General features: G+C 39.4%; 1 protein-coding gene across 8 annotated transcripts in view; it reads right to left on the bottom strand.

Moving 5' to 3' along the window:
• Positions 1 to 1766: 1766 nt before the first annotated feature.
• The window catches only part of Ezh2 (enhancer of zeste 2 polycomb repressive complex 2 subunit), a 76611-nt gene continuing 57727 nt past the window's right edge, over positions 1767 to 20650 (bottom strand). For all 8 annotated transcript variants that reach the window (XM_076832237.1, XM_076832246.1, XM_076832273.1 and 5 more), the window contains 12 exons: positions 13758 to 13849; positions 12051 to 12291; positions 11250 to 11419; positions 10720 to 10814; positions 9593 to 9633; positions 9004 to 9129; positions 8044 to 8222; positions 5198 to 5293; positions 4494 to 4575; positions 3480 to 3560; positions 3149 to 3233; positions 1767 to 2016 (listed from right to left, as the gene is read on the bottom strand). In XM_076832237.1, coding sequence (XP_076688352.1) covers positions 1956 to 2016; positions 3149 to 3233; positions 3480 to 3560; positions 4494 to 4575; positions 5198 to 5293; positions 8044 to 8222; positions 9004 to 9129; positions 9593 to 9633; positions 10720 to 10814; positions 11250 to 11419; positions 12051 to 12291; positions 13758 to 13849 — 1349 coding nt within the window. In that variant the 3' untranslated portion in view covers positions 1767 to 1955. The remainder of the gene's footprint in view (positions 2017 to 3148; positions 3234 to 3479; positions 3561 to 4493; positions 4576 to 5197; positions 5294 to 8043; positions 8223 to 9003; positions 9130 to 9592; positions 9634 to 10719; positions 10815 to 11249; positions 11420 to 12050; positions 12292 to 13757; positions 13850 to 20650) is intronic.

Genomic DNA, 20650 nt, shown 5'->3' with positions numbered 1-20650 from the left:
CGCGTGTAGGTGAGGTGCTGACTAGCATCAGGCCCCATGTTTAGGTTTCCCCCCACTACACACAGGCCCAAGTCCACCACTGACAGGACCCGATTTAACATGACCTCTGATATATCAAATAGGGATTATGCCAAACCTTTCTAGTCACAAAATCTCAGTAAATTGTTGAGAACATTAGGAAAGCAGTTCATGATATACACTAGACGCTGCTCCCTGGGTGTAACTTGTGCTTTCTTATGCATTTGGGTCTCTTCTCTATTAAGCAGAAGTTCACTAGTCTCAAGCCCTCGCCCCCAGCTACTTGCACCAGGGGATGGGGGCAGCCGTGCTGACTGGAACAAGCTAAGGGTAGGTACTGTTAGGGCCAAATGATCTTTGAGGTGTTCTGAACAGGCGCACGTGTTAATGTATAGATATGTTCCATTTGCTTATGTCTAAATAAGGACATTAGATTATCTAAAGGATAAAATGACCTAAACAACAATAGAGGAACCACCTCTTCAGGGGCCAAATGCTCTCATTGCCTAGGGTCATGAGAGTGCCAAAGGTGGAACAAGAGGCAACAAATGACAGGGACTGGAACCCCTGTTAGAATCAGTCAGCAGAAGTCTATGGAGTACAGTGTATGGTACCCTTTCCAAGGGGCAGAGTGGCCATTAGACAAATTATAACAACAATGTCACTAGAAAACTGCAAGAGACAGAAGAGCAACATACACGAGGCTAAAATACAAGACAAGGTATTCTCACTGCCAAAAGTAAATGACAAACCAACTTAAGGATTCAAGTTGCTGTGACCTGTGCGCAGATGTAAAGTAAACCAGAGGAAATCTAGCAAACAGGAAGGCAAGGTGAGGCAGCTTTAATCAGGCTCCATGTTAACTATTACCCCATTATAAAAATTTCATCCAGATGTAGCAAAGGCAATATGGTGCCTAAATAGTGGACACATCATGGGCCAATTTTAGCCATTTGTGAGGGGCTTCATGATAACCAGTGCTTCCAAGAGGATGTCAAGAAGTCACCACTTTTGCTGAGGCCACACACAAGAGGTACAGGAACCCCATCTCATGGGACTTTAAGAGGATTGCTTGTTTTAACTCCTTCAAGATGTAAAAGTGCAGTTTAGTTATATTTGTCATCTTTAGTAGGTAGTTCAGGAATCCCAAATGTCACTGCTGTGTTTCCAAGTGTATACAGATGGATATGGCTACATACTTAGACGTAAGCCCATTCAGTCTAGCCTGTGGCATGGTGGTGCACACCTGTAATCCTAGCAACTTGTGAGACTGAGGCAGGAGGTTTGCAAGAAGGCCTCTCTCAAAAAAGGCTGAGGATGGAGCTCAGGTTCAATCCCTAATACCTAAAAAAAAAATATAGAACCTAGTTCAATTATTGTCCCACAGAAAGTTGAGTCACAGGCTAGTTTTCTCTAAGACCCACAGGTTGTTGGAACATATCGCACCCTGGCCTTCTCTAAAATCAAACTCTTTACAGTAATCCCCAGGATGTCTGTCAGTGTTATATAATCTATAAATATGTATTTTGTAATTAGGCGAATTAATAACTGCTTGTAATGCCAACAGGCAAATAAGAAGAGTGACAGCACCAAGGAGTAATGTTTAAGACATTCCCAGTGGAGACGATCCTTTCTAGACTCAGTTGATGATACTTGATGACAGGTGACAACAAGAAGTTCAAGTATTCTTTATTCAAAGTTGAAAAATGTACCATACTGCATTATTGCAAAAATTCACTGGTACAAAACACTTTGCAGCTGGTGAAAAGGCAATAAAAAGTTGATTTTTATACTTGTTACTATAAATTACTGTTACAGTACTTTGCAAATTTAGAATTTTCAAACTGCATTTTCTTTTTCTAAATTGCCCACAGTACTCGAGGTTCCTGAAGCTAAGGCAGCTGTTTCAGAGGAGAGGGAGGAGGAGGTAGCAGATGTCAAGGGATTTCCATTTCTCTTTCAATGCCCACATACTTCAGGGCATCAGCCTGGCTGTATCTGAAACAATATGAAAGAAGGAAATGACCATGTAGCTAATACATGTGGTGAGATGAACACAACCAAGCCTGATGAATACACACCCCCAATTACACAGCTGCAGGCATGAAGACTGTGCCACTGGTCATCTAGTTGAGAAGCTGCCAAGTTCTGAAATGGACAACCCTTGACTACAAGCAATCCTACAGCCTTCCGCCCTGCCCTCCTGGTGCCTTGGCAAACTGCCTCAGGGGCAGCTCTACATCATGATGTTTGGGGTCTGATACTGAGAAAGCAAAATGGAGACAGAACAGTGATCTGGGAAGATCTAAAGCCTCTACTAAACAGCAGCCCTCTGGTGTCAGCCAAGTGCAGAAAGACCTGGGCTCTAGCACATGCCAAGAAAGGCACTTTTGAATCCCACCAGCTGGTAGAGCCTCCAGCCATATCCAATTGGGGGCACTGGGCAGCTTTGCCTCCCACCCCAAACCTGCCCACTGCACTTGCTCAGAGCGAGCATGAAACAAAGCTGCTGGCAGGAGAAGAACCCTTATTCAGATCTTTCATTCAGTTCTCCTTTGCCTATGCAACAGGCTGCCGTGAGAGCTGGGTACATGTGGGCCTTAGTATATTCAGTCTCAGGAATTCTTTAGACATCTTCGATCACATGTAAATAAATATTACTTGTGCTATCACATTTACCCCAGAGTCTGATGGTGTAAACCAGCAGAGTGGTAGCATCTCTCAAAACCCCAACAGCTTCTTCCCTGTAAAGAACCCATGAGGCAACCAGGTGGCTATCTGCCAACAGTGTCCCTTCCCAAGTACTGAATAATGGTGTATTACAAGTATGCTGATGCTTATGCAACCTGAAAAAGTCCAGGAGTCACACCCAGCCATCAACATCAAGGTGAAAAACAGCGTTTTCTGCTTGCATTTTATTGCATTTTAAAAATAAGCATTACTTGTATAATTAATAAAGTGTACTACCAGGGCAGTGTAAGCAGCTCCCCACCCATGCCCAGAATAGTGACTAGCCCTCAAAAGAATGCCCCTCCAGCAGATCTATCCAAGACTGAAAAACAGCTTTTGTGCAGTTCATAATGCAGGTACAAAAAGTACTTAGATCACTTCAGAAATACACTTTACCAACCTGTAGTCAAAAAACAGCTCTTCACCAGTCTGGATGGCTCTCTTAGCAAAGATGCCTATCCTGTGATCGCCATTAACCATCATAACTGGAAGGAGAGACAATGGTGTGAGTGGGCAGCTAGCATAAAGGCAGGCCAGGAGGTTAATGAAATGACGTGTTCACATAACAGACTGCCCAGAATTAAAACCCATTATCCCTGGGCTGCAAAGGGAATTCCTGTTAAACTAATAATTCTGCCTATAACAGACTGCCCAGAATTAAAACCCATTATCCCTGGGCTGCAAAGGGAATTCCTGTTAAACTAATAATTCTGCCTTCATAAAGTACCCACCTTTTGCATAGCAGTTAGGATTTACTGAATGATTTGCAAAACGAATTTTGTTACCCTTGCGGGTTGCATCCACCACAAAATCTAAAGAGAAAAAGCAATCACAATCCAGTGAATCATTTCAGTTCTAAACACAACATGATGATGATTCTGGAAATGCAACTGATTACAGTTTTTCAGAGTGTGACTTCAACCAACTTCATTCAGCATAAATGGCATTTGGAAGAAAATGCTGTTCTAGTTTAGAATTCATCCTTGATAATGCAAGTGACTCTGTCTCAAATGCTATTAACTCATCAGTTATAAAAGTACACATTTCTAAGTAAACCATGGCCAAGAAATGTAATCTCAATTTCCTCCACATCAAGAACAAGCATTTGCATTTTCACATCTGAAATAATATGAATATTTTAATGGAACTTATTAATAGGAAGGGAAAAAAAAACACTATTCTTCTTGGTCCAGATGACAGTGTCTCTAAATGTCTCATGTCAAGCACACCTGCATCTTCGCATAGTCATACTACAGATGCTCACTGCAACGGCTATAAAAGGAGCAGCCTTCTTTCGCACAGTCTGTAGATGAAATCTGGGGAAAGTCTGGGAGGTGCTTTCCAATGCCGTACTCCCCACCCTTCCCAGTCAGAAGAAAGACCAGAGTGTGCTTCACTTAATCTGTTCAACCCTCAAGTTCTCTGTGCTGTTGCTTCCTCAGTGTTTCAAAGTATGTCTCCTCAGAGCCAGAGTCTGGGGGCCAGCCCCATCCCACAGATAGTGGGTACTGCAGAGACCGATTCCTGTATCCATCTGTTCCCTGAGAAATTACTCAGCTCCAGTTCCCTTTAAGCAGGCAACCTCACCTGAACCAATGCCAGGAGGCGAGGAATCAGGAGCTGCTCCTAGGGAGCCCTCCTTCCAGTCACCCTGATGACCTCTCATTTCATTTCTAATGCTCAGCCAGCAGAAGGCTTCCAAATCAACTTGAAAGGATCAAGTGCCTTATAGCTGAGAAACTTACCATTGTTCAAGTTGAATAGAAAGCTGCACATGTACTTATCATATACCTTCCCTCTTCTGTCTGCTTCATCTTGAGAAATAATCTAAAAAGACACAGGAAGAAATGGATTAGTGTAGGTGATCAGGCCTGGTAGAACAAACAAGAGCACAAGAGAATCTTGGACCTTCTTGAGAAGACTCTCCAAAAGGGGTCATATAGCCAATCTCTCTTCTCCATTCAGTCTGCACAGTGATTCAAAAAAAACAATGTTTTAAGGACTCTAAATCAAAGATATTTCCTTATTGAAGGAAATTATGCTTGGAAAAAAGTGATTTTTCTAAAGTCTTTTTGCTGAATAAACAGTATAAACCATAGCTTCAAGGCCCAACAATTTTTTTTCCCTAACCCTAAAACTAAAAAGGTAGGTTATTAATGACACTGTTGTTTTGAGGTCCTTGTCAACTACATTGTGGATTAAGACAGACACAACACAGCAAAGCTCTTGTTGCCGCTCTTGTCCCAAGGTGGTAAAAACGTGTCCTAAAACTAAAGCAGTCCAGTTACTAAACAAACCAAATTCACAAGCATGAAATAAGCCCAATCTGAAAGGCATTTTATTAGTTCATTCGTCAAACACAGTGGACTTGCCCAGTGCAATCAATCCAAAACAAAGAAAAGTTTAAAAGAGCCACCTGAACACATGTGATTAGTGTGCCGTGACTTACCTCTCCACAGTATTCCGAGATGAATTCATTTTTCTGTACGGGATCTTTGATAAAAATCCCCCAGCCTGCCACATCAGATGGTGCCAGCAATAAATGCTAGAGAATAAATCAATCACATAATCAAAACAAGGAGAGTAAAGAGACTGGTGACAGACAACAGAATGAAAACCAATCTATCGTTTAATAAGTATAAAACATTAAAGTGGTGCACGCCTATAGTCCCAGCAACTCAGGAGGCTGAGGTAAGAGGATTGCAAGTTCAAGGCCAGCCTCAGGAATTTAGTGAAGCCCTGCGCAACAGCGAGACCCGGTCTAAGAAAATCAAAAATAAAAAGGGCTGGGGATGTGGCTCAGAGGAAAAGTGACCCTGGGTTCAGTCCCCAGTAACACCAAAAACAAAAAATAGAAAATCAACACCTCAATATGGCCATCAAACTACAAAAATGTTTTGTTAAACAAAATAGAGAGGAAAAGTAAAGTATCCAAGTATCCCCCCGCCTTACAGAAAAATGCCCTCTGGGGTTTCAACTCCCCTCTGGCTACAGCAAATGTGAAGACTGCTGCAATTTCACTTCCCCCTTTCAGTCCTTAACTCCTTGAGCAATTCACTTTCAACTTGAATGGTTCTCTCCAGGCCTTTTCTTCCACTCCTCAAAGTGTTTCTATCTATTATCAATTCAAGAACTCGGCACACTCTGGTTCTTCACTGATGTTCTTTCCTTTGGAGACCCACACATTTCCTCCCTGGTAGAATTCTTTTGGATTTGTTCTTCCCAGTACTTTCTTATGATAACATGAAAAACTATCATGAAATGGTATTCTGACCTCGTCTGTCCTGCATCCTACTTGTAGCAGAGAATGCCAAGATAACCAAGCAGTTGACAGCACTGGCTAACAATTGGTTCCCAAACACACTAACTTTTCATCATGGCTCATGCTTTCACCCAGAATCTTCCTGTGACCTTTAAAAGGCTTCTTTGTCACCTAAACTTCTGTCACCATTCTACACACACCTGTCAAAATTACCCAAATACTCTCCTGATCAGAAATGAAATTAGGTAACTATTATTAAGCAAAAGAAGGCCAGTGGGTAAAAAGTTATCTATAGTTTTCTATTAACTTATCAGCACAAACAATATCATCTATTTTCTGAACACACTGAGGGAGAAGTGTGTTCTAAAATGGCAAGCAACAGTGGGGATTAGGAGATTTTTAGATCTGAATAGGTGCACAAGAAACAGCCAACATCATGTGATCTATTGACCTAAATAGGCAAGCAACCACCTGGAGAAAATGATCCAAACGCCTAAAAAGAGAATCACCCAGGGGCTGGGGATGTGGCTCAAGTGGTAGCTCGCTCGCCTGGAATGCTTGCGGCCCGGGTTCGATCCTCAGCACCACGTACAAACAAAGATGTTGTGCCCACCGATAACTAAAAAATAAATATTAAAAATTCTCTCTCTCTCTCTCTCTCTCTCTCTCTAAAAAAAAAAAAAAAAAAAAAGAGAGAGAATCACCCTGCACCACTAATCCAGGTCAGATCTGCCATAAATACAGATGTTGGTTCAAAGACATAAGGGAAAAAAAACCAAGAGGAGTGTTTTGCCCTAGGACAGGATTTCTTTATTTTATTATTTTTTTTTAAGGGTGGGGAGGAGGGTCTCCTAACAATAGGGTGATCTCAATCAGGTATGGTTCAACCACCTGAGATGTGCATATACCAAACACAAGCAAAAGAGCAAGTAAGGGTGCAGTGGTCAGCAGTAGGGAGTCTGGGGCCATAGCACCCAGGGCTCAGTTCCTGCTCCTTGACTTGCAAGTCGTCTCCTTATCTATGAAATGGAGTAAACAGTTTTTCCTAACTCCCAGGATTATGAGGATTAATGAATTAATACAGAAAGCACTCAAACAGTGCCTGCTACATATTAACTACCTTAAAAATGGCGGCTGTTCAGCCATTAAAAGGATTAATTGAGAAAGCACCTAGTGCCTGCCCTAAAAAAAAAAAAAAAAAAAAATTGAGGATACTGAATTTTTCTAGTACTTTGTGTTGCTAGTTTCTTTGGTTCAATATTTGGCTGTTACTTTTTTAAAAATCACCTACCTGCAATTCCCAGGCTTCTTAACTCCTGGCGGGGTTGTTTTCAAGGTTATTAAAAAACCAGAGCTAAGTGTACAAAAACTGGGAAATTTTATCTTTGATTCTGCACAAAAAGAAACTTAAAAAATACTTTCTGATGAGAATGGGTCTCTACATTCTGATAGAAATCACCATTTACGTGCATTGAGGCAAAACTTCTAGTTCTGTTAACTAAATTTAAAAAGAAAAGTCAAACCATCTATTAAACAAGTAGAAATATGCCTCTTATCCCAAATCTGATACCATTAATGGCTACTTCTTAAAACTTTGGGTTTATCTTACCACCTGAGTAAAACATGAGAGCTGGGTGTGGTGGTACACGTCTATAATCCCAGTGACTCAGGAAGCTGAGGCAGGAAGATTGAGAGTTCAAAGCCAGCCTCAGCAACTTGACAAGGACCTAAGCAACTCAATGAGACCCTATCTCTAAATAAAATGCAAAAAAGGGCTAAGGATGTGGCTCAGTGGTTAAGTGCCCCTGGTTCAATCCCTAGTACCAAAAAAAAAAAAAAAAAAAAAAAAAAAAAACCATGAAAATCTTAAAATTGACTCCATTCACCAGAAAAAAAGAACCCAAAGAAAAACAACCATTCTCCCTGGTTAGCTGTACCATTCAGGGATCTCTTGCACCTTTGTTGCCCCAGCTAAATGGCCTAAGCCTATCCTGACATCCAACAACCATCTTCCACGTGAGACTATGTCTTACCTTTTTGGAGCCCCGCTGAATACTGCAGTTCTTGCAGGACACATTTTTACTGTCCCAGTGGTCAGCAGCTCCACATGTAAGACAGAGGTCAGGATCACACTCTCGGACAGCCAGATAGCATGGGCACTGCTTGGTGTTGCACTGTGCTTTGCAACGGCACCCAGGAAAGCGGTTTTGACCTTCAAATATAATGTTCTTCATCACCACCACCATCGTTATCACAGTCATCATCACATGTAAAAATTGCATAATGGGCCATAACAAATACTGTGCCGAATGTCTGACTCATTTAAACCTTCACAACCACCTTATCACCACTGTATCGACAAGGAGGTAAGTTAATAACAAAAGTGATGCCAGTAGGACTGAAAAAGATCACCAATGAGTTCTTATTGTCCTTTTTTAAAATTTATTAAAGTTCTATGACTTGAAAAATTAGTATGAAGGGAGAGTCTGGATTAAAGAGTATCCACAGTTCTAAACCATTCCAATAGTCCATTGTTCTAAGTCTTTCCTAGAGTCCAAACCTAATTTTCAATTACAAAAGTCCATTCCCTTTATGCTACTCTTTCATTCATTCTGAACACTAAAACCCTTCTGACTTTGACCAAAAAAATTTACCCAAAATATTTGGGTAGCTACCTCTAGATTTCTCTTCCATTCTATGACTCCTTTACTGTGATTTAATTTAAATGATAAAAAAAAAAAAAATCAAGTGCTTTAATAATTCTGCCTAACTGGCACGTACACAAACACACACACATTACCCAGAGACCAACTGAACACTAGCAAAATGCAGTTATAGGCTCAATAAATACTTGCAAAAAAAATAAATTTCCTGCAGTAAATAGCAAGGGAGCACTCCCATGTTCTTACGTTTTGTTTCAAATCACTACTTAAAATTACTGACCAAAGACTATTTGATTCTCATGAAACTGCACCAAAGCAACAAATACTTACACTCTGAACTACATTGACAAAACTTCTCACAAAAATTTTGTGCTATCACACAAGGGCATGAACTGTCACAAGGCTGCCGTGGATGGTCACAGGGTTGGTAGTTGTAAACATGGTTAGAGGAGCCGTCTGAATAAAGATAACAGCACACAGCCAATGAATCCAAGGAGATGGGAAATGTGCATCAATTCACAATTAACAAGAGTATATTCTTCCCTGCTACCTCTGGAGCTTGTTTTACTACATTCCCTTTATTCTACTTACAATGCTACACACAGTCCTGTCTACTAAATGTTGATGAAAATCACCTCCCACCCACCAAGTGTTTGATCACTTGGGTTCACATCTTCATCCCATTTCCAAAATGCTTCTCCTTAGTGCTTCTGACTCATTCCATCCAATCAGCTTTCACTTTCCAAAAGAGAACTGACTAGAGATTCATCAACAGACATCTTCCATTTAAACTGTTTTGATGTACAGAGGTCAATTAAATCAGAATAGCCCAAACTCCAATCCAGTTACTATTCTAAAGCAAATGAAAACAAAGGAGACATTTTTAAGCTAGTAATAAAGTTAAATAAAAGATGCTAACCCTTTTTCAGTTGTATCTTTCTGCAGTGCGCAGCCCACAACCTGCAAAAACAGAGAAAACAAACTTTTGTGAAGCTGGGAGTCAAAGCTACAAATCTAACCAAGGACCATTTAACTGGCTTTATGTGCACCATTAATACAGCAGCACTTGAAAGCCAAAAAGAGTCATATCCTACCCAGCTTCTATTTGTTCACCAGCTCAGAGTGATTCAGGGACAGCTTTCTCACTCAGGTTGCCATGCCAGGCCAAGCAGAAGACCACTTCCTGAACTCTTCCACATTACCTGGCCAGGACTTAGAAACAGCCAGGCTTCATATGGCAGGTGTGCCCACCTACTGATTTATTCTGATCCAGATTATGTAGATACCAATACTTTCTCTAATGTCAGGCATCATTAACCATCTAATTGTGCTACATGGTCAGAAATAATTCAACCAAAACTTCAGAAGCATCTCTGAAAGGTTAAATTCCTGTGGGAAAAACTTCTAATTTCTTTAAATTCTAAATTTCTTATTAAAGAAATGTAACAAAACATAACATGAGCCTCTATACAATTTCTGAACCATAGTCCAATTGCCCCCTTATCAACCCAAATATGCTTCTTAGTTTAAAAAACAAAAAGTGGGTTGGGGGAAGAGGTGTCCATTCATGATTTCCCTAACTCTGGGTTTACAAATGGAATGTGCCTGGAAATGCCCACTGCACTTCATCACCACAAGCCTTTGTGCTTAGAGGAGGGTGACCCTTAAAAATCTCAGAATGCAGTGGCACACACCTAGAAAATTCAGGCTCCCAGAACTAAAGACACTTCTAAAACTGGCACAAAGCTCACAGTGGGAAGTGCATCTTTGAACAGTTCATAACAAATGGCTAAGGTAATTATTTATGTAGTCTTTGCGCCAAAAGCTACTAAATGTTTTTCTTGACTAAAATTTTTATGACTCTTAACATGCCAAATTTACTGAAGCTGCTTTGTTTGTATAAAAAAATAGTAGCAACTGCCAGTTAGAAACAAGATTCTACAGATTTCTCTTTAACAGGCCAAGTGGAAATGGACCCCTGTGCCAGCAAGTTGGCCTACATGCAGCCCCCACCCATGTGGCTTCTCAGCCATCCGTAGCACATACCGGTGTTTCCTTTTCTTCTTTCTTGGGGGAGTGTCAACATCCTCCGCAGGAACTGGAGCTATGATGCTGGATTCTTTGACTCTAAACTCATATACCTGACAAGAGGCACATACACAGAGTCATCAGAACACTCTGCTTAATAAGGGACCTGTCTGTGCTTACATATACCAGGAAAAGGTCTTTATCATTCTTGTGCTGCAGGGTACAGAGCAGAAATCACCTTCCCCGCTCAACACACAGGTGGGAAGGAACAACTGCAGTCACATTCTGGTCAAGAGTATGATGATGTCAAGTTTAAATTCTTACTAGATTTCTTAAAACACCATGTCCAACTTAAATATATAAATGGGGAAATTTAGTGATACAACTCAAGAATAATAATTTTCATTTAGTTTTCTCATAGGGGGAAAATTATTTTCAGAAAATTAATAGGAACTTAATAACCAAGAATTTTCTTTTGTCTGCACAAGAGTTACATATTATATCCATATATTGGAAGATCTTATAACCATTTTAGCAGATCTGCTTACCTGTCTACATGTTTTGGTCCCAATTAACCTAGCAATGGCACAGAAGTTATCATAGTAAGTACCAATGAGGACTCTGAACATCGAGGCTTCAGCACCACTCCACTCCACATTCTCAGGAGGTTCGATATTTGGCTTCATCTTTATTGGTGTTTGACACCGAGAATTTGCTTCTACAAAACCATATGCAAGTATTGGTCAAGAAATGGTGATTAGTAATAGTAGTAGGAAGTAAAACTCAGAGTGTGCTTAAGAAAACAAGAGGAAGTTAATCATATTTTTTAAATAAACTAGGGCTAGAAAAAATACCAAAAAGACTCCCCCAGCAAAACCATGAAGTTGGTATGCAACCTTCTAAAATGAACGCAGACTATGACTATTACTATGCATAGTATAGAGTTGGCAGGACAGCTAAAACCAATCAGTAATGCAGTAAACTCATCAGTAGTTCTAGTTTTCCAACCAAAATTCTCAGGACATCAAGAATATTAAACCAAAGTATCTAAATTTCATGATGCCCTGTCTGAGAAAGATGGAAAAAGGAAAATGGCACAAAGCAGGAGAATGAATATTAACCTTCCAGTAACCCAGAGGGTTACTGTGACAGGCCAGGGTAAGGCAGGTAGACAGCAGTGACAATGCAGCCACATATCCTTGAGCAAATTCTCTGGTCTCAGCTCATGCAGTGAAAAATAACCAACCCAGAAAAGTATTCAAAGCATTATTTAATCTGCCACATCCTTAGTCTGCCACAATATGAACTTGCAAAGCAATAGTAAAACCCAAATATCAGATGTGTCTTACCAGAGGAGCTGGAAGTTTCATCTTTTTTCTCCTCCTCTTCTTTATCATTGTTCTCTCCCCCAGTTTCAGTCCCCGCTTCCCTGTCACTGTCTGTGTCCTTTGACTCCAGCACATTGATGGTGGGGGTGCTGGGCCTGCTGCTGTTGTTGGGAAGCCGTCCCCTTCTGCGGCCCCCTGGGCGTTTTGGTGGGGTCTTTATCCGCTCAGCAGTGAGAGCAGCAGCGAACTCCTTTGCTCCCTCCTACAAAATGAAAAAATGTAGACATCAGGGTAAAGTTTGAAATCATGTTTTGGTGGAAGGCGGGGGGGACATTGTATAAGGCAAATTAGTCAGGAAATTTATTACGATATCTACTGCAAATAACCCTTTGCAAATCTAAACATACACTTGTTATTGATATGCTTTTGATGGTTTGAAAATTTCAGAAAGATAAATACGGGTTCAAAATATTGCTATAGTAGTACAGAATCAGGCAAGACAGTTCTACATGATAAATTTGTGAATATATATTAACTTATTACAATTGAGTTAAAATACTATCTCTCTAAATATAAAACATTAAATTTTATATAACAGTATTCTCTCTATATACACACACAGTCTATTTAAAAGTGAATCATTACTACTAAAAAAAACGTATCAATTGTGCATCAAGTCAGACTCCCTATTCCAGGGTCTAAGATAACGCATACCTTTCTTCAGGAATACTTAAAGTATACAAGAAAAACATAAAACATATAAACATGCATGATTCTTACGTCCTGTCTTACTACCAAAACCATTTTTTTTTTTCCTGTGAAGGATGCATTGTCACAGGAAGACATAAAAAGAACTATAGGAACAAGACTATAGGGCTATATTTTGCATTCTTAAATACAACAATCCAGTCTCAGAAAGTATAAAACAATGGTAAGAGCATGGTTTATAGAAAGACCACAGAAATATTTCAGATGAGCCAAATAAATTTCTGCATATTAGAAAACAGTATTCAAGAATTCCATTTTTTAGTGGAAATAGAAGGGAGAAGTTTGAGAGTAGCCAACAGTTTTATACTTCGTTCTACAAAAACCAAATTGCTTAAAAATAGGATACCTTCTGCAGGTGCCATTCACTGAATCTTCTGTCCAAAATCCAACAGGCAATATATACCCATTTAGTTCCTAGGTAGGAGTGGCTTGGTTCAAAGAGGGGAAATGGTAAAAATAAGATAGTACCCGTAAAAAAACAACTTTTCTACCTCATATTTTCCTAACCCCTTACCTTTTCTCCATCACTTGAAAAAAAAAAAAAAAGAAAGAAAAACACAACTCTGGGGTCTATATTATAGCTCAAACTACAGAGAACCTACCTACCACTCACAGGAGGGATATTGCTCTGAGATAGGTCTAGGAACTGCTGCACATGATTACTAGCTTCTGGTGTCTAACTGGGCTATCTGTACTTCACTCTGTGGAAGGCATAGGGTCCTTGATCCTAAAGACCTTGAAATGTTGCCAAAGAAATAAAACATATAAACACAGAATAATACAAGGACTAAACTGTGCGGTACATAAGCTATGAAAGAAACACAGGTGAGAAAACTGCCTGTCAGGTGGCCTGTAGAAGTATGGGTACAGACAACACATATCTGTCTTCATCACCTCCATCAAAGTATAAAAGTAAGCCTTCTCAAGAACCCTCTGGAATAACAAAGCACTAAATCTTACCAAATGCTGGTAACACTGGGGTCCACAAGGCTTGTTGTCCAGAGCTGTTTCTGTGTTTTTCCGCTTGTATGTGTTGGGTGTTGCATGAAAAGCTGCAAGATAAATTAAACAGTATCTGAATATAACTATAAAGGATGTACTTTTTCACTTTCCCAGCTCCAATGAAAAAATCAACTAAAAGATTACAATTTTGCAAATGTAATATTTACATAACTATCCTCCAAGCTCTTACTGAACTATCACAAGATATTCTCTATTCCTCCTACAACCCAAGTGAGGAAACATAGTAAACTGGAACAATGAATGATTTCTTACTATCTCCTTGCAAGAATAACTAATTTACATAAACTGTGATTATAAACATTAATTTGAGTCTTTAATATCAAAGAGTAGATATTCTAAAATAAAACTGTATTTCTTTTTTTGGGGGGGATTGAACTCAGGCACGAGATCTCAACCACTGAGCCACACCCCCAGCCCTATTGTGTATTTTATTTAGAGACAGGGTCTCACTGAGTCACTTAGTGCCTCGCTTTTTGCTGAAGCTGGCTTTGAACCCTCGATCCTCCTGTCTCAGCCTCCCAACCCGCTGGGATTACAGGTGTGCGCCACCACACCATCTACTTTTAGTCAAAATAATTCTTTTAATCAAAATAAACAAGAGAATTCTGACATCTGCAATTTGTTGATTTCTAAAGAAAGGTCAATAGTAACAGCAGTAGAATGAAATGGGTAGTTCCAGATCACTAATGTCATGGTCTGGATATGAGGTATTCCCCAAAAGCTCACATGTGAGACAATGCAAGAAGGTTCAGAGATGAAATGATTGGTTATGAGAGCCTTAACCCAAACAGTGAATAAATTCCTTGATAGGGATTAACTGGGTGGTAACTGCAGGCAGGTAGGGTGTGGCTGGAGGTGGGTCCCTTCAGGAGTGCCTTTGGGTTTTAATATTTTGTCCTTGTTGAGCAGCATTCTCTCTCTGCTTCCTAGTATGGTGTCTTCAGCCTCTCCACCACACTCTTCTGCCATGAGGCCTGCTGTCTATGGACTGAGATCTCTATACTGTGAGCCCTCAAATAAACTCCCCCCCCCCTCTAAAAATGCTCTCTTCAGGTCTTTCAGCACAGCAGAGAAAAAGCTGACTAAAACAACTAACATTCAATTCCTCTGAATCACATGCAGTTCAAGAACCTAGGAAAAGCCAGTGCCTCTCTACAGGCAAACACAATGGTCACAGAAAACAGGCTTTAAAAAGATAGTGTTTGAGGGCTGGGTTTGTGGCTCAGTGGTAGAGAGCTAGCCTAGCATGCTCGAGGCACTGCATTTGATCCCCGGCACCACATAAAAATAAAACAAAGGTATTGTGTCCAACTACGACACACACACACATACACACATATTTTTTAAAAAAGATAGTGTTTGAAACCTAAAATTTCCAAATAATATGAAAATAGAAAGATTGTAATGATGCTTCAAAGATAATGAAAGCAGTGTGAATACACAGTAGTACAAAAATTCAGAAAATCTCAAGAAAGTGTGCTTCCTCCTGTATGAAGGCAAATGGTAGAAATGACCTGTACAGAACGAGGCAATTGTGAAAATCATTTTAATTTGGATAAAAATAAGTGAGAAAATCCCAAAACCATTTTAAAAATAATTGTAACAAGCCAAATTTAAACTTAATTAAATTCTAGAGATCATCAAGATGCAATAGACAGGCTGATGAAGGGGGAAAAAGGGGGGAAAAATGAGGACAGTTACTGTTATGATTTGGATATAAGGTATCCCCCAAAACCTCCTGTTACTGCAAGAATATTTAGGTGAATGATTAGATTATGAGAGCTGAAACCTGACTGGTCCATCCTAGTGTGAATGGGCTGAATGGGTGGTAGCTGTAGGCAGGTAAGTTTAGCTGGAGGAAGTGAGGAGATGGGTCACTTGGGGATATGCCCTGGGAAGGCTGTTCTTCCTGCATTCCCTTTCCATTCCTCTCTCTCTGCTTCCTGACCTGCCAGGAGTCTTCCTCTGCTGAGTCATTCCCCCATGATAAGCTGCCTCACCTAGGGCCTGACCTGTAACACCCCGAGCCCCTCCCTCCAATTTTTTTCTCCTTTAATTTGTTCTTATTTGGTGTCTGAGTCATAATGACAAAAAAAGCTAACTAAGTGAGATGCAATGGAGCACACCTGTAATCCCAGCAGCTCGGCGGCTGACACAGGAGATGGTGGGTTCAAAGCCAGCCTAAGCAAAAGTGAGGTGCTAAGCAACTCAGTGAGGCCCTGTCTCTAATATTTTAAAAAAAGCTAATAACTAAAATAGAAATATCTGTTAATTTATTTGTTTACCTATCTATCCATCTAACCAGTGCTAGGGATCAATCCCAGGCCTTCACACATGCCAGGCAAGCATTCTACCTCTGAGTCACATCCCCAGCACCAAAATTATGTTTTTAAAGTAGAAATTCAAGGCTCAAATTTTGTTTCAAGTATATGAGCTATTTTCTTCCAAAAAGCCTAACACCCATGGCTAATTTGGTATGGTTAACATTTTGACCAGCTGGGAATGCCCAATACAAAGATTGAGCATAGGCAAGGTTATCAGCAACAATGAATTACATCAAACTAAGAAGATTTTCATTAGCTAGAGTTAGCAGTATATTATTTAGAAATACACCTTTGGTAAAAATGTGGTTTTGTTTGAATGCCTCCTGTAGCACGTCCTATATTTATAAGCTGATTTTGCCCTGACCCAAGTGATTACACAGGTACAAACAAATGCACATTGTGCATGTACACAGATAGGAAAGCAGCCTCTGCTGGTCCTGAACTAGAACATGTTTCAATCAGAAAAAGAAAAGTCATTAGCAAGTCACAATTAGCAGCCTAATACAAAAAACAAGTCAAGCTGTAAAGGAAAAATTAACATACTAATGGTTGAGAGGCACTTTAAAACTTAAAAAGTATGATTTTTAATTTTGCATTGCAGTTAGCTAAAACTAGAAAGACAACTATTCTTATGATTAGATATCCCTCGGAACAATTTCAAAACTTCGATTCTCCAGGAAAACTACTTGTTGTTAGTGTTCAAAATAAGTTATCAAAATATATTTCTAACTAAATATGGGGGGAAATTATACAAAATTACTCAAACATCCCTACTTGCTACCTTTTACATATTGAAACAGGGTGTCACTAAATTGCCCAGGCTATCCTTAAATTTTCAATCTTCCTGCCTCAGCCTCCTGAGTAGCTAGAATTATAGGTGTTTGCCACCAACCCTATGAAATCTTAAAACACTTCTGAGCAAAAATAAATTTATAAATTACAATACCCAACTCCAACTTTCTTTTTTTTTTTTTAAGAGAGAATGAGAGAGGAGAGAGAGAGAGAGAGAAATTTTTAACATTTATTTTTTAGTTATCAGCGGACACAACATCTTTGCTTTTACGTGGTGCTGAGAATCGAACCCGGGCCGCACGCATGCCAGGCGAGCGCGCTACCACTTGAGCCACATCCCCAGCCCCCAACTCCAACTTTCTTTAGACCCAAATATGAAACTGAATTGACTAAAATATATCAAGTAACCCCTTAGAATCTTTTAATGTTTTACCAAACCAGTGTTAACTCAAATACAGAACTGTGGGATCAAAGAATTATAAAACTAGAACAAACCTTAGCAATCATCAATCTTCAGGAGTGATTTTGAAATTAGGAAAGGGAAATAAGAAGAATAATTTCCTCAAGTGCACCTCATTCTGTGCTCTTTCTGTAACTTCGTATCTCTTTAATTGGTCTCTAATCACTGTCATTAGCATATATACTTCTCTTAAACACTTCTTTATGCCTGTTGTCATGTGATTAAATAAATGATCACAAATCAAGAAAAACTGTCAGTTTATACAATTTTGGGATATAATACTGATCTCATCTGCTCTCAGGGTAAAACTTAGTGTTAAGAATAAATTCTTGCCAGGCATGGTAGCTCACACCTGTAATCCCAGCAACTTGTGAGACTGAGGCAGGAGAATCGCAAATTCAAGGCCAGCCCCAACCTCAGCAATTTTAGCAGGCCATGATACCCTATCACAAAATAAAAAATAAACAGAGCTGGGGATGTAAATTAGTGGTAAAGTGCCCCTGGGTTCAATTCCTACTTAAAAAATTATTTTTAATTGATATTTTTTCAAAGAATAAATTCTTACTGAATATACTTGTACATGGAATTTTATAAACTCTCTTGTTGGGCTGGGGTTATGGCTCAGTTGATAGAGTGCTTGCCCCGCATAAATAAGGCCCTGGGTTAAGGCCCTAGCACTACAGGGGGGAGAAAAAAGAATTAAATTTTCTTGTATGTATCAGAGATTATCAGAATAATCTCTGATATTTTATGAAGAATACTTCACAAAATAAATAATGTCAATACTAGGATAGTAAAAACAGTCACAGTAATGATAGCAGCTAATAATGAATACTCTATTTATATTTGAAGCATGTACTGAGGCTTACAGGAATTATTTAATTCTCACAAGAATGTTCAGGTATTAGAATCACTGTCTCCATTGTACAGATGAGGGAAACTGAGGTTTAAAGAGGGTTAAGTCACTTTATTAACTACATGGCAAAAATGAATTTATCTGACCTTTTTTGGGGATCAGGGGCCGTTACTGGGGATTGAACCCAGAGGTGCTTTACTACTGAGCTATATCCCCAGCCCTTTTTATTTTTGAGAAAGGGTCTCACTAAGTTGCCAAAACTAGACTTGAACTTGCAATTTTCCTGCATCAATCTCTCATCACTGGAATTATAGGCATATGCCACCATGCCCAACTACATCTGAACTTTTTAATAATTATATACTTCAAAATGTTAACCAAAAAAACCAAAGGCAAATGTTCTCTCTGATATGCAGATGCTAACACACAATAAGGAGTGGGCAGGGAAGAATAGAAGTAGCTCGGATTAGACATAGGGGAATGAAGGGAAGGGAGAGGATGGGAAAGACAGAATAAATAGGACACAACTTTTCTATGTTCATATACAAATACACAACCAAGTGCTGGGAGCCATTAGCCAAGTAGGTATGACAATTTCCTTGCCAGCGTACCCCATGTTGCTTAGTGGAAGGACTCGTGGAAATAGGACATTTTGCAGTAACACTGCATGTAAGGTGACCTTGCTCAAGGACCAGGGCGGATCCGGGTTTAGGGCGGTTCCAGGTTTAAGATTATTCCTGCTGGGAATAGGGCATATCCTGCTGCCTGAGTTCCCCTTGAGTCTCTCCCAGGATTCAGAGAGTTTTTGGGAGGCAGAGGAGGTGGATTTGGGAGAGAACGTGGCATTTTCCCTAGAACGTGCATGTAGAATGCCGGTGTAAGTTTGGGAATAAAGAATTGCTGTTTGAATCTACAAAGCTGTAAGTGGCTCGTGATTTTGTGCCCAGCCAGACTGCGGCAACCAAGGTTAATTCCACATCATGTACAAGAATAGGAAGTTATACTCCATTATGTATTATATGTCAAAATACATTCCACTGACATGTATAACTAAAAAGAATTTTTAAGAAAATTTTTAAACGTTAACCATCGGATTGGGGTTGTAGCTTGGCGGTGGAGGGCTTGCCCAGCAAGCGCAGGGCCCCGAGTTCAATCCTCAGCAAAACACAGAGATAGATGGATGGATGGATGGATGGATGGATGGATGGAGGAAGGAAGGAAGGAAGGAAGGGTGGGTGTCCAACTACAACTAAAAAATATTTTTTAAAAAATGTTAACTATCAACCACAGACTTTTTGAAATGCCTTCTTTGAAATTCTAACCATTTAAGGCATTAAAAACTCTACAATCAACATTAGTAGACATTCCAGAAAGAATAATAAGAACAGATTTTCACATATCAAAAAGGATAAACTGATACAACCAGGTCTTATACTTAAAATGGATTTCCTTTGCAGGAAATTCAGATAATAGAATGCATAGTAAAACATTTTTTTCTGTTACGAATTCTGTTCAGGCCAATTTAAGTATATCGGACAACAACCTCTGCTTACTTTCCCATGCTTCCTTCTTCTCACTCCTACCAAAAATGTTGTGTTACTTGTTTTCTACCCAAGTTAATTCAGTAGCTGACCCTGGTTCCTCAAAGACTAGGTAGTTAATCTTTGGCTGGAGTTTTGATAAAGAATGACCATGATTAAACATTTGTGGATCAACCAGACTCCAATTTACAAAATGGATTGTGATCTAAAAGTAACCGGAAAAATGAAATGACTAATAGCTTCCTTACTAAAGCCATGTATCCTTCAAGGCTCATCAGAACACTCACATCTCTCTAACAGAAACTGAATTCCAGTGCAGGATACCCAGCCTCTGACCCAGATGGATTACCAATCCCTTACCATCCAAACATAATCCTTATATAAACCAATTGGAAGATACTCCTAACATCTAAGTAACAAGTAAGGCTTAATCAGTAAGGCAACCAACACAGGAACAATAAAAATGGTTAGTTCATGAAGTCCATTTCATGTAGAAGCTATTAATCATCCCTTAACAATGAGCTAAATAAGAAAATATTTTTAAAAATAGAATTCCTTAAATTAATAAAAATGCCAAAATCTCACTAAAAGTGGAGACAGTTCTCTGAAGACAATTCACTGTGTCATAAACACATACACTAACACAAAGAGGAAAAAGTAAAAACAATGTTAAGGATCAAACTCAAACAGAAAAATCAGTGAAACTAACAGTGGTTGGTTCTGAAGGAAAAATACACAAATTTGGTTTTTGAAAAATATATAAACAACTTCTTCATCTCATCAAAAACAGTATAATGAAAGATATAATGAAAGAATAGCCACAGAAATAAAAGAATAAGAGAGCATATAGATCAAGT

Source organism: Callospermophilus lateralis, chromosome 1 (assembly GCF_048772815.1).
Source record: "Callospermophilus lateralis isolate mCalLat2 chromosome 1, mCalLat2.hap1, whole genome shotgun sequence".
Classification (NCBI taxonomy): domain Eukaryota; kingdom Metazoa; phylum Chordata; class Mammalia; order Rodentia; family Sciuridae; genus Callospermophilus; species Callospermophilus lateralis.
The sequence above is the reverse complement of the archived record's forward strand: the minus strand, read 5'-3'. Positions and strand labels throughout refer to the sequence as shown.